At 40.5% G+C, this 14,936-nt stretch overlaps 1 protein-coding gene across 7 annotated transcripts in view; it reads right to left on the bottom strand.

The window, feature by feature from the left end:
- The window catches only part of PATJ (PATJ crumbs cell polarity complex component), a 169,536-nt gene that overhangs the window by 37,388 nt on the left and 117,212 nt on the right, over nucleotides 1-14,936 (bottom strand). For all 7 annotated transcript variants that reach the window (XM_068140752.1, XM_068140751.1, XM_068140754.1 and 4 more), the window contains 5 exons: nucleotides 11,818-11,890; nucleotides 7,374-7,466; nucleotides 2,578-2,649; nucleotides 1,956-2,073; nucleotides 1,159-1,292 (listed from right to left, as the gene is read on the bottom strand). In XM_068140752.1, coding sequence (XP_067996853.1) covers nucleotides 1,159-1,292; nucleotides 1,956-2,073; nucleotides 2,578-2,649; nucleotides 7,374-7,466; nucleotides 11,818-11,890 — 490 coding nt within the window. The remainder of the gene's footprint in view (nucleotides 1-1,158; nucleotides 1,293-1,955; nucleotides 2,074-2,577; nucleotides 2,650-7,373; nucleotides 7,467-11,817; nucleotides 11,891-14,936) is intronic.

Genomic DNA, 14,936 nt, shown 5'->3' with positions numbered 1-14,936 from the left:
TTTCCTCCTTAGTTTTTGATGGTTTGGAAAAGGATTTATTGTAGCACTGCAACTGTTTGTAGGTGCTGATGCTCTCAGAACTTCACTGCTTAATGATACACCACCATATTTTTTGGAACAATTACATGTAACAGGGCAGCTCTATTGTCTTAAGCAGGGGATTCAGGAGAACTCAGTAAAGACACCTCTGCAGCAGACTTGTTTACTGAAAGAACTGAATTTGACATTTAAAACACCCAGTCTGACATTCTGTTGTACTGTGACACAGCATCTCTTACATGGAAAGTGGAGTGGAAACAGAGGCAGAGAAGGGTTTAGCATAATTTAACTTGATGACTTCACACTTGGACTCATACATTTTAATTTAGTTGAAGACATTTAAAAAAAAACCCAAACAAACAGCATAACCAAGAGCAAGATTAGGCAAAAAGACACAAAACAACAAAAGATTACCTTTGGTTTACCTCTGTTTAGCAACAGCTTTTGCAGGCAGGGAGATAAAACACCTTTTAAATGACTCCTAAGCATTTATGCTCTCCAGACAGAGGTCTTAACCTTGCTGAAGTAGCTCTACCTCTGTGACATTAATTTCTAGTCCAACCGTTCTGGTAACTTACCTGCTTGAAACTCTCAATTCACAGTGGTTAAGAAAGAAAACATATCTGCCAAAAATGCATGACTGAAACACAAACCTTTCAATTTAAACATGAACAGAAAACAACTCATCTGCAAAAGGCAAAATTATCAGTCTGGTATTGGAGATTGTAGTTGCTGGTTTCTCCTCCCTGTACTGAACAATTCATTGGAGGAATTACAGATTAATGGCATCATTAGCGTCTATGTTTTCTATGTCTTAATAATAATAAACCAGGTTGGAAGAGACCTTCAAGATCATCGTGTCCAACCCATCAGCCAATCCTACCCACCTAAACAACTAAACCATGGCACCAAGCACCCCATCAAGTCTCCTTCTGAACACCTCCAATGATGGTGACTCCACCACCTCCCTGGGCAGCCCATTCCAATCACGCTCTCTGTATAGAACTTCTTCCTAACATCCAACCTAAACCTCCCCTGGTGCAGCCTGAGACTGTGTCCTCTTGTTCTGGTACTGGCTTCCTTCAAGAGACAGTAAATATTAGTTTAACAGAAACTCACCAGTGGAGTGTCTTTCCCCCCGACGATGCTGAGTCCTAGGCCTGATCGACCCTTAGATATCTCTATAGTCATCTCCTGCCCTGAAACTATAGGACACGTTGCTGGATCCACAGACAATGGAGATGGAAGGATGTCTGAAAATATGGAAAGGCAGAGAAAGAAGTCACACTAATTGATCAGAAAATGAAAACCATCAAAAGAATTGTATGAGAGCAACTAATGAAGCTCTTGTATTTTGCTCTCCACCTTTACCAATCTGAACTGAGCAAAAAGACTGCTCTGATTTACTTCTGAAGTCTCTAAATGAGAATGACTCTGGAGTTCTGGGAGTAAATCTTCAGAGTAAATGCCTGGAAGGACAACCAATGCAAGGTGCAGTCCATTCAGGACAGACAAGGCCATGTTTCATGGGTTAGCACCAGACTTGGTAGAGTCAGATAATGGTTGGATTCTGGTCTTATAGGTCTTTTCCAATCAAAATGATTCTATGATTCTATGTTCCAGCAGCATGGGATGGACAGGATGTCCCAGATTGCCTTTCCTTCTGTTATAATTAAAAAGAGAAACAATGCTTTTGTAAGTCAAAGTCAAGAAAAACAAGCAAAGACACCTTTAAGCTCTCATAAATTGTAAAAATGAGATAAAAATACAAGCACTTCATAAAATAACTTAAAATAGGTTATTGGATGTTCAAAGAAAAACTTTTAGCAAAAGATATCTAGAAAACAAAATAGATCTGTCCTGGGTTAGTGTGCTAAAGATCCACTGGATTGGTGGAAAAAACAACTGCTTCATACTATGGCTGGTGACTTCTGCCTCTGGAGAAAGGTAAGCAGGTGCTGGCACCAGGGGGATCTCCTGGAAGTTGACTGGTACTTTTGTTGAAGACTTGGGTTGTTTGATCTGGTTGAGGACCTAGAAGTAAAGCAGAAGCCAAAGAGATCAATTATCAATCACAGAAAGATGTGTTGTGTTGATATTATTATTAGATGTTGATTATTGCAGTTTACTACATCTAATATGTCAACAGAAGGGAAACAAGCAGTAAGCATAGATGAAGTGGAAACATTCTCTTCATACATGTATGGAAAAATCAGGATAACTGGATAAATTGTGCTTCCAGAAATGCTCATGAAGGATATAAAGACAGGACTTCACCTTTCTCAGTTGTGCCTCTCCTACTGAACAATGTGGATTTGTTGCTCGTTTTGTTTCCTTTTAATCAGCAAAGAACATCCTTGACTCCAGCCTGTGTGACTATTTCCACATACTTAAGAGAAGTCGTCATTTTGTAAGTGTCCATCCAGAAAATTGTTTTCTTGTCTTTCTAGTTAACCCCATCCTTTCATAAATCACTCCATTTTCAACTAGGTGAAGCCCCCAGATCCCCTCTTTATTGGTTAACATAAGCACACATACATTTTCTGGGAACTGCTCCTCTGTATCCTGGTGATCTGCCACCACCGGTTTGTCAGCTTTACTTTTCACATCCTAAAAAGTCAAGAAAAAAAGTGAGGTGCACTGAAACTGTCCCAGCAGCTGAAATAAAGTATCCTCCACACATCAAACCCATGATTCTGGGCAAACGCAGTGACTTTTTTTCATGTAAGGACATTTGTAGCACAACACAAAGCTAAAGCCCATAACTTAGAAGTAGAGAAAAAAAACCCCAGTATGAATACAGGGAATAGCAGAAATTTGTAAAAGCACACCCAAAAGTTTTGAAGGCATAAAACAGAAGGAAGGGATTTTTTGGGAGGAGATGATCATGCATGGTCTACATTGTTCCTGAGCAACATGAAGCTTTAAAGAAGGAAGTATGTCCTCTGGGGTGACTGGGACAGCCCCTAGCACGCAAGTAGTTGTGCAGGCCCTTTGGTGCCTACAGCAGGAAGAGGTTCAGATTCATCTGCTTTCTTTCCCCCTCCTTTTGCTGCTAGTCCTCAGCAGCACCAAGTATGCTGTGAGCAGTTACATAAAGTAACTGCTTAAAATGCATCATCCAGCCTCATTATAAATATCTCAAACAATGGCACTTCAATCATGCTCTCCACTTGTATCCTAATTTCTTCCCATATGCTTGCAAGACATTAAAAAACAAAACCCTTTTCTCTCCTCCTCCTACAACTGCTTCTAGGCAGTTACAGTGTCCTCCCCTTGTTAGCTCTTACCCAAACTTAGGCCACTTTGATCACAGTATTTAGTTATCTTACCCCATGATTAAAAACCCTGATAAACAGTCTGGTTCCCAGAAAAGCTGAGTACCAACTTCAAAAGACAACAGAGAGATTCTGCATCTCAAAAGAATTTCTAATGAAGATGACAACTCATACATTATAAAAAATAATGCATAAATCAAATTTTAGGTAGCTAAGCTTGAAATGCAGGCCTTGTTTCCTGGACTTTTATGATGTTAAATCATGCCAGGCCTCACGGGTTAGTTTTCTTTTTTTTTTTTTTTTCCTTTTCCTTTCCTTTCCCTGTGTTTTCTTATCCCCCTGCATTTATTATCCAAATGGATAACAAGAAAAAAAAACAGATAAAGCGGTGATCTCATTGTATTATCAGAGGTGTCAGGCGAGAAATGAGAAGACTGCTTTGTCATTTTGTGAGGAATTGTTTTAACGAGCAATGAAAAATTATTCCATACTTCCCTTTCCCATTCTGGTATGTGACTAAAAACTAAAGCTTCATTCTGGACATCAAGTGAGCACCAAGCATTACCTTTAATTCTTTCTGATCTCCATTTAACTCAGACTAGAGGTACCTCAACAAAGTAAAAAGATTCCTAGCCCCTCAAGCTCTGATTGTACACTCAGCATTTGTCATGAGCCTGAGACCTGACTTGTTCAACCTGATTCAATTCTCTCGAACGCATCTAAAAGCCTTTTTACAAAGCCCCTCCTCTGACAGAATTTCAAGGGCACGTTTTATGTTTGTAGTAAAGAGACTGCTGTTCTAAGTTCAGACCTTTTAGGGAAAATTAATCCATTCTCACATACCAAACCTCAGGTTAATTACCCCATCTACAGGACACTGAATTACATACATGCTCTGCCAGAAGACTAACGATGCAAGGTGCTTCAGATCACACACAGCCACTGCTCAAGCCATCTTCACCTTTGTAAAGTTAAGAGTTTTGAGAACATCTCAAATCCCCATGCAACAATTCCTTTCTAATGACACTTTATGGAAAGGCAGATAGCTGCAGTGCTCACAAAACTACAACCTTCTGCTAGGCCACCTCAAACCTCAGCTCATAAGCATCCAGACTTTGCCTAACACTTCTATTGGCTCCAGTTCAAATATGAAATTGTTTTCTTTCCCTCTTCTTATCATCTAAGTTCAAAATGATGTCCATTATATAACTTTATATTTTTCAAAGTGATGAAGTGACAACAAAAAGTACCTTGGGAGAGACTGACAAATTTATCAGCAACAAATGACTAGAGAATGATGTGAATTTTTTATTTCTGTTTAATTACAGCTGTCCTTTGGTGAGACATCCTGCCTGTGCTTTGAGCCATGCCTACTTGTGGAAGATCTCTGCTGATAAGCACACACTTTTTATTTACTCAGTGAACTTGATCTTACTTGTTGACTTTTACATTCCTGATTTCTCCTATGATATGACTGAGAAATTCAGTAACAATGGTCAAGTATCATTAGGCTCTAGAAGCAACCATCATGCTATGAAAAACAAGGCACTGTTTTCTTTTTTGCCTCAACAGCCACTAAAAGACTGTAAGAGAAATCTGTTTTCCTCTAAATAACGAGCTGCTTCATGCAGTGTCAAAGTCTTCATGTCAATATCACTACATACCCACTTCCTTCTGGTTAGAAGGGACAGATCACAAGCATCAGCAAGAATAAGAATAATAAGATATATAGAGAGAAATATTTGCCATGTGGGTTTCAAATCCTGATTGAAAGAAATTCTGAAATCATGAAATTATTCACCACTATTTCAGCACTATTTTTCATCCTCTAAATTATGGGTTGGCCCAACTGAAGGCATTATGGAATGAGCAGCTGGATCTATAAACATTCTCCAAATCCACCTCCCAGTTTTTCTGTATCTATTTATCTAATGGAAAAATCAGGGAGTCACCTCTACCCAAATATCCATTGGATGAAGGCAATGACCAGAGAACGAGATACTTGTCGGCTCGTTTTCACCAATGACCCAGGGACAGTGGGGATAAAAATGCTGGCCCACTGGCTAAAGTATTTTGGATTCCTGAGAGAAATGTAAATAGTAGGAGCCAGTTGCTGCTGCATGAACAATTTAAGTGCAAAGATGATATTAACTTGGTATGGACAGTGGGAAAGATAAATTAAGTACTTTACTGATGTTCTCCTTATCTAGATGCTCTCAACAAACCCACGACTTTGTCTTCTCTTACCTTTCTGCCACTGCCCTGTTCTGGACAACTCTTAGCACCAATGTTTTATGCTTTCCTCTTTCAGTCTAAAATACTGTAGCTTCTACTCTTTGGCTCCAGAGTTCTCTCCCTTATTGCTTCAAATTTCAAAAGATGTCAATATATTGTGGGTTGTCTTGTTCCAGTGGCATCTTCCTTCCAAACCTGTCTTGGGTTGTTGCAATTTTTTTGTTTTGTTTCCCCATTCAAATTGTGCTTGTAAAAAGCTGTGTAGCACAGTCCAGAACCAGAGAATCATACTGGTTGGAAAAGACCTTTAAGATCATCAAGTCCAACCATTCTCTAACTCTAGCAAAGTTAGTGGTAAACACATCGGTGCCTCTTTTAAACACCTCTAGGGATGGGGATTCAACCACTTGCTCAGGGAGCCTGTTCCAGCATTTGAGAACCCTTTCAGTGAAGGATTTTCTTTTAATGTCCAACCTAAACCTCCCCTGACACAACTTGAGGCCATTTGCTCTTGTGCCATGACTTGTTACCAGGAAAATAAGACCATCACCCACCTTGCTCCAACCTCCTCCCAGGTAGTTATAGAGAGCAAGGAGGTCTCCCCTTAACCTCCTTTTCTTCAGAAGACTACACTACATCAACTGTTCCTTTTTGTGTAGTACATTTTATATAGTTTTATCCTCTTCAGTCTTTGAGCAACTTTTCATATTGTCCACTAATCCCTCAAATGTTTCTTGACAAACTGAGCAATAAAACCAGGTAGCTTACATCTGTAAATAAAACTCTGATTCATTATATTCCAATGAAGGGTTCTGCACAAGGCTAACGTACAAATAATCCAACTTTTTTGTAATCCATTAGGAACACAAACCAATCTATCTTACATGGGTGACTACTCAAAGTGATTGACTAGCACATAACACTTCCTAACTCCTGGAGTTCATGGAGTCATTAATTAACATCATGTATATTCAATTAATATTTGTAAGCCCAGGACACACTTTGCAAAGATTTGATGGAGCAGGAAGAAGATGCCTAGGGAACAAACAAATCAGGTTTCCCTAGCTGAGGACAGCACAAAGACTGTGCACACATAGCAATCCTCAGCCAACATGCTCCTTGAAAAAGATTGCTGGACTAAAAGACTGCCTCAGCAAATTTGATGTACTTCTAGGTTAGTCACTTCTCAGAATGTTTAGTAGTTTCCCATTTTAAACTTTTAACACAGGATCCAAAAAATGAAGATTAGAGCTGAGCCCTGCAGGACTTTCAGGTAATGCACAATCTTGACATATTAAGCAACAAAAAACCTCCATCTGCACCAATGAGAAGTTCAGTATTTGTTATAGTGCACTCTGACAGGACCACATTAAATCAGGAGTTATGGGCTTGATGTAGAAATTACTGACAGTAACTCTATAGCCATGTTATTCAGGAGGCAAGACTAGATTATGATAATAGACATTTTGGCCTTAGACTTTATGAAGCTATGAATATAAATATGATTTACAGGCCATGTTTTCTTCTGAAGCTTGTCACACATGGATGGCAAGCATGGAAACTCAATCCCCTCACTGGGAAAGAACTCAAGATGGGGCCAAAATGCTACATAAAGCTCTTATCTCAATCTTTGAACATGTTATACTGACTGCTTAGTTCATGATAACACTCTATGGATGTAAAGGTAAGAACTTGAATCTACTCTTACATGCACTAGATATTATTTGACAAAATGCAAAAGTGGAGAGAAAACAAATGAAGTTAATAAACCTCCATTTTCTGAGCTTTAATCACCATCAAGTACCAATTTAAATCTCTTACAGCTTTGTTGGATATCTCATCAGTCAAGCTTTTCATAAGAACTTCCAAACTTGGGTCTTCTTCGCTGCTGGTAGGTTCCGTGCCACCATGATCCTGGTAGAAAGGATTGGTAACAGATTTTTAAACAGAGCTGTGATCCCCCATAATAGCTAAAGAAAAAAAGAAATAAACCACCACACAATTTTACCTTTTCTTTTGTTTTTCTAAACAAGTAGCAGCCCAAAAAAGTAAAAAGATGCAAAATTAAAACATCCTAATATCAGGAGACAAATAAGTGACACAAGTTTTGAAAGACAGACTTTGTTCCCCACTTGGCTGGCCCAAAGTACCATGAGTTAGTCCAACACTAGCACTTAGGTGCAGATCTGGGTCACCTTTCAAGGCCAGACTAATCCCTACCAACTATGAAAACTGCTAAGCTTCTATTAAGAGGCCTCCTCCTTACTCCTCTTGGGAGGGAGAGTCTCACACATGTTCAGTACATTAAAGCAAGCCCAATTTCCTTCACACAGTCTGAACAGGCTGCTGACAGCAGAAACCAGTGCTCCACTCTGGAGGAACTGGTAAAACTGAGGACATGGCCACTGAGCTCAGCAACCTTAAACCAACACTGGAACACATTCCTCAACCTGAAGTGTAAATATATCCTCCAGATTCGTATTACTGTGAGAAGAGAATAGAATACTGCCAAATGACATTCAATGACAACTACTGGAGAAGCAGCAAATGTAAGGCATGTCTCAACAGAAGTAAGTGTTTTCTCCTAGATGGGCTCCAGAACTTTCTTCTGCAGGAAGATTTTCTGTAGAGGATTCCCAATAAAAATGGCCCTTGAAAGATAAAATAACACCATACTAAGCAGAAAAGGTTGTCTGATCAGGATTTTCTGCTATTTTCTCTAGGTAGTAATTGTTACATATTTAAGAAATATAAGCTTGCAAGAAAAATTATTTCCTTCCCATACTGACAATTAAAGATAGATGGTACCTTTTCTGGGAAAACATTTACAAGGTTAGAGCATCATTAATTCAGTTACATGTACAATTTAATGTGTTAATTCTCCTCCCCTTCTTTAAATCAACCAGGTCCTGAAACGGAAAAGATTTTTTTATCTATTATTTTGATTTACTTTGTTTTAAAATAGGTTTAATACACCTAAGCCTTAGATCCAAATTTTGAGCTGTCGTAAAAGCAAAATGGACTATGTGCACTCAGTCCTAGAAGCAAAATTGTTTCCAAATTCTCATCAGACATTTTTAAGCATATATGGAGACAGACTGAGAGAGTTTGGGCTATTCAATCTGCAGAAGAGAAGGCTCCAAGGAGACCTCATTGTGGCCTTCCAGCATCTGAAGGGGGCCTACAAGAAAGCTAGTGAGGGACTTTTTAGGATGTTGGGCAGTGCTAGGACTAGAGGGAACACAGCAAAAATAGAAATGGGTAGATTCAGATTGGATGTTAGGAAATAGTTCTTCCCCATGAAGGTGAGACACTGGAACAGGTTGCCCAGGGAGGTGGTAGAAGCCCCATCCCTGGAGGTTTTTAAGGCAAGGCTGGATGGGGCTCTGAGCAACCTGATCTAGTGTGAGGTGTCCCCACCCAGGGCAGGGCGGTTGGAATTAGATGATCCTTGAAGTTACTTCCAACCCTGACAATTCTATGATGAGCAGGTAAAGTACCTCTACATTTGCACAAAGGCTCACCCTGTTCACTGTTGTTCCAAACCATCTTGTTCTGTGGCTCTCTGATGAATGAAACTTTAAAAAACATATTTTCCAGTAATTGATATTTAATATGCTTTGCTTCTGGTGGCTAGCCCACAGTACTACATCACAATACAGTCTTACCCTATCCTGTTGTTCCATGCAATGAAGCAAGACCTTGTTTATTGTTTTCCATACTAAAATATCTTAATGAAGATGAAGAGATAAGATGAAGAAAATTAAGAGAACAGTACCAGCTAACTATGGCAGCCTGGTATTCTGTTACACCAGCCAGGCTGTTAAATGTGATCTGACAAGTTCCATGTGCATTGTAACACCCAATGTTAAATATTTATTTGGTATTTCAAAGATATTTGAAGATATAATTTCAAGACTTAATGCACAGCCAGTTTTGGTTTGCTTTATTTAAAGACAGGAAAGCGCTGGAGACTTCTCCACAGAAACAATATCTTTTGGTTACATTTCCTTTATATAATGCAAAGATACTAACTAGAAGTAAAAGCCTGCGATCACTTGCAGAACAGACACAATGTAAATATTAAAAGCTTGCCATTAATGCATGAAACTCAACCCTCAAGCATCTACCTCTTAAAGGCAAGCACTGAACATGAGGCTGAGCACTTCGGGTTCCACATGCTGAGACACTCTAATTACCATCACAGTGGGATCAAGTGCACTCTCAGAGAGTTTGCAGATGACACCAGAGGGGCCTGCACAGGCTTGAGAAGTGGGCTGCTCCCACTGTTCAACAAGGTCAAGTGCAAGGTGCTGCACCTGGGTTAGGGCAACCCTTGGAGGACGAAGGAATGGAGAGCAGCTAGTACTTTACACCCACCTGGGGTGCTGGTGTGTGAAAAGCTGGACACAAGCTGGCACCATGCACTCACAGCCCAGAAGCCAAACATATCCTGGGCTGTATCCCCAGCAGCATGGGCAGCAGGTGGAGGGAGGGGATTCAGCCCCACTGCTCTGCCAAGAGCCCAGCTGCAGTGCTGGGACCAGCTCTGGAGTCCTCACCAGGAGACACGGACCTGTTGGAACAGGGCCAGAGGAGGCCACAGCAATGATGGGAGGGCTGGGAGCCCTCTGCTTGTAAGGCCAGGCTGACAGAGTTGGGCTTGTTCAGCCTGGAGAAGAAAAGGCTCCAGGGAGATCTCCTGGTGGTCTTTCAGTGCTTAAAGGAGCTGATCAGAGAGCTGGAGACAGGCTTTTGAACAGGGCCTGTTGTGGCAGGACAAGGGGTGATGGTTTGAAATAGAAGAGGGAGGTACAGATTAAAGTGAAGGAACATTTTTGACACTGAGGGTGGTGAGACCCTGTGCCAGGTTTCCCACTGAGGTGGTAGATGTCCCATCCCTGGCACCATTCCTGGTCAGGTTGTTTGGGGCTCTGAGCAACCTGATCTAGTTGAGGATGTTGGGTTGAACTACATGACCTTTAAAGGTCACTTCCAACCCAAATCACTCTGTGAATCTATTCTTCGACCACAGCACAGAATGTGCCTAAATAAAGCTTTGTGGTTCATCCTAAAGACACAAATATTAAACAAAGCTCGGAACAAATGCAGGTATTAAAGAGTCAACAAAAATAAAATTAATTTGGGCTCTGTAAATTGTAGAGTTATTTGCAATTTACCAGCTGCACCTGGGACAGGCTGCTTTTATAGAGAACAGAATGAAAAGCCAAAATGCTGTCCAAAAATGACACAGACCCATACAAAAACTAAGCAGCTCTTGAACTGTACAGCCTTACACCTGTATGGAAGTAGCCATCAGTGGTAATACAATCTGGAAAGCAACAGCAAATGTGCAAAGAGTAGATTAATCCAGGAATGTTACTTGTCATGGACTGGTGCTGTGGGATCATCATAATGCTTATTGAAATACCATGAGTTCAGTGCACATGGATTTATCAATCCGAGGCAAGACCAAACCTCAATCGAATTATAAAACATGTTTTGTTAGCTCAAATAGAAATAGAATTGAAAAGCAATAGCAAAGGCTAACCACATACTTCATCTAGGAAATTTAGTTACATCATGTTGAGATGTCAAAATGATAACAATGTGGTGACACTGCACAGATCTGTGGTGCACAAGAACCATCGGTCTACACTGGGGCAGAAATGCAAGCATTGGACAAACATTGGTGACATTATCACACAAATTTTCTGCACTGGAAGATTCTCTGCTACAACATTTGTGTACTAGAGCTCACTGTTTAAGCAGCCCTTGTCTGCTCCTCCAGGGACAAAGCGAGAAGGAGTTAGAGAGTTTGGTGCTGGAGGACAGGATGAAATGGTAGACCAGGGCTCTCAGGTTGGGATTGTCTCAAGAGGCTCTTGTAATGCAAATAAATCCTCTTCTGTAGAGGGATATCAATGTCCCAGGTAAAAGATCCTCACCACAACTACTTTTAGCCAGTTGAAAAAGGAGTGGGACAGGAGATGACAAGGTTTTCGTTTGGAGATTTTCCTTCCTCCTGTACAGCAGTAACCTGTCATTAATGCCTTGACAGCCCTTTATTTGATGAGATCAATAAAAAAGAGAGAGAGGAAAAGATGCCTATTAGGTCAAGTTCCTACCCAGTGCATTTTATGATTCAGGGATTAATTAGATGGGGAGCTTGAATTTATAATGAACTGCTAATTATGATTAATCTATCTAATTTAGCAATCCCTAATTAAAAACAAAGAAAGAAAGAAAGAAACAAACACCTTACCTCAATAGAAGAGTGGGAGCCAGAAGGTAACGGGAAAGGAGTAACAGCCATCTGATTGACTGCATCTTCACTTCTGTAAAACAACCAACAACATAGAATAGTTTTGGCTGGAAAAAGACCTCCAAGATCAACAAGTCCAACCACCAGCCTAAGACCATCAGGGCCATTAAACCAAATCCTGAAATGCCATGTCCACAATTTTCTTGAACATCTCGAGCGATGCTGAGTCCACTACCTCTCTGGGCAGCCTTTTCCTAATATCAAACCTAAATCTCCCCTGGCACAAATTCAGGCCATTTCCTCTATCATCTGATAGTAGGGAGAAGAGACTGACTCCCACTTTGCTGTAACCTCCTTTCAGGGAGCTGTAGAGCACAATGAGGTCTCCCCTCAGTCACAATGGCCAAAGTTTTCTTTTGAGTTGGTTTTACCCATTAAGAAAGCAATCTCACAAGCATAAAAAGTAACTGCTTCTTAGCAGAACTTAGAGCTTACAAAAGCACTTTGTTGTTGATTTTGCTCTTTGCTAGCAGACAGAGCACATCCATTCTTGGGAACACAGCAGTTTCATGTGGCACATACTGACATCACATTCTTGGGAAATTTGATATGGTGTGGATTACCAAAGGATGCAGTTGGAGTTTATAGTCCCTACACATCAATATATGTGATAAAACTTCAGTAGCCTCTTCTAATAGTGTAGTTGTAAATAGGTGGGCATTAAGAAAAGTGTGGCCAGCAGGCACATCTGGAATACTGGGTCTACTTTTGAGGTCCCCAGTATAAGAGAGACAGGAAATTACTGGAAAGAGTCCAGCAGAGGTTATGAAGATGCTGAGGGGACTGGAGCATCTCTGTGAGGAGGAAAGAGTGAGAGAGCTGGGGCTGTTTAGCCTGCAGAAGAGCTTCCTGAGAGGCAATCTTCCCAATGCTCAGCAAGAGCTAAATCTCAATGCTGAACAAGAGCTGAAGGTGGGGTACAAGAAGACAGGGTCAGACTCTCTTCAGTGGTGCCCAGTGATAGGACAAGGGGCAATGGGCACAAATAGCAACCCAGGAGGCTCCACCTGAACAGAAGATACAAAATTCTTTGCTATAAGGGTGCTAGAGCCCAGGAGCAAACTGCCCAGAGAGGCTTTAGGGAGGCCTCCACACTGAGAGGTCTCTTCTGGAGAGATTCCAAACCCACCTGGACATTGTGATGCCAGGCAACCTGCTGTGAGTGCCCCTGCTTTAGCAGAGGAGGTTGTACTGGATGATCTCCAGAGGCCCCTTCCCACCCCCACCACCCTGGAATTTTGTGAAACTGCTTGTTTACAGTCAAGCATTCACATTGCTAAAATAGAATACCTGGTCTATTACAATAGATTGGTTTTCTTCTTTTTTGTTCATATTGGCTGTGGTCTTTTCTAAATGATTCAATATAAAAAAAATTTGGAATAAATTTTATAGAATGCATGGAGAAGAAAACAGATGAACATTGATTCCCTCTACATATAAAGTGTATTATTTTTCCAAGATGCTTATTATTTATGGCATCTTTTCCTCTGTTCTCTTTAAAATGCACTCCTAAGTTGACATCTGATTATTTTGTAACTTTCAAAAACCTTTTTGAAATATTAAATAGCATTCTGCCTTGCTAATGTTTTTCCTCAACTGCCATTTCCAATTACCTGGCTTGTGGAATTAGCTCTGCATTTTTTTGGCTTCTGTAAAACTGGACCAAGCAAAATCCTACTTCAGTGATCTTGTTCAAGATAAATCTGAGGCATATGAAAAAAAAAACAATCTCCAACATTTGATTCAAAAACTCTACTGATGTACCTCTATATTTTTGGGGTGAACAAGTCACACAGAAGCCAGGAACGTGATGCAAATGTCATTTTGCTAAAGATTCAGTACTACCACCCAGCCTCTGTTAGCCAAAACATGCCAGAGGAGGAAGCAGCAAGACTGCTACTTTGCAGATACAGATCTTGAGATGTAAGTACATGACTTCTCATGCAGTGGGTCTTCTGGGTTTGATTTCTGGTCCTATCTACAACCTTCTATGTAACACAAGCAGAATTGTTTCCTTTTTAAATTTCTGGGATAAAATATTAGATTAGTGCGTGTTTAAAACCATTTTACAGGAGTGCCTGAAAGAAAAAAAACAACCAAACAAATAAAGTCTCATTTTATCCCTCAAGAGTTAAGCACATGAAGCTAGCATGTTCTGCTCACTGAAAGACAACACTAAATCAACAGCTCTCAGCAGAGCAGCCTATGGGAAATTCAGTCACAGGCATTTGAAATGATAAATCCTGCAGGCAAAGGTTGGTGAATTTATTTACTTATCTTCAACCAAACAGCCATACAATTCAAAGGAATTGGTTCTGAGCTGCTCATTTGTGTACTTGCTCCCAGCCTCTCCTCTTGGCCCTGCTCAAAGCCTTGCAGGAGAGAGAAACCATGCTAAGATCAAAAGCAGAGTGGCCCGTGATGCAGAAACACATGTGCACGGGGCCAGGGCAGAAATCCGAGGAATGCACAGAATCCAGCCCATGAATTTCAGAAGCATTTCACAATTTCCAAGTGCATTTTACCCCATACGACATATTAGACAAGGACACTTTTATCATCACAAAACACTGATCTAATGATGTTGCTTTCCTAACCTAGAATAAACCAGCAAATATCAAGTGTCTAAGAGACCTAGCAAATTTTCACTTGACTACAGAGGTTTTTCTGACAACTGTATGAAGCACAACACCAACATTAAAACCAGTTCCACTTCTGTAGCTTACAATGCATGCTTACAATGCAGATCTTACCCTTGGGAGCATACTTGAAAATAACAAGGTGTGCAGAAACCATTTTGAGAAATATTCTGAAAATGCTAGACAGAAGTTTCAAGATCTGCATCACAAAGTGGGGTGTAATTAATTACAAAACCTAGTTTCTACTTCAGATATACACTGCAAATGTTTGTTTTCCAATTTGTTGGGCAAAGCATCTTTCTGCAGTTGGAAATGAATGGCCATTTTCATTCCAAGCAATAAAAAACCCCTCCCACTTAAAGTAATTCCCTGGGGAAAAAAAAAAAGGCAAAAAATACCCCCATCAACCCCCTGCCCCCC

This window comes from Melanerpes formicivorus, unplaced genomic scaffold (genome assembly GCF_026170545.1).
Source record: "Melanerpes formicivorus ecotype bairdi unplaced genomic scaffold, bMelFor1.0.p_v2 SCAF_7, whole genome shotgun sequence".
Taxonomy (NCBI): Eukaryota; Metazoa; Chordata; class Aves; order Piciformes; family Picidae; genus Melanerpes; species Melanerpes formicivorus.
The sequence above is the reverse complement of the archived record's forward strand: the minus strand, read 5'-3'. Positions and strand labels throughout refer to the sequence as shown.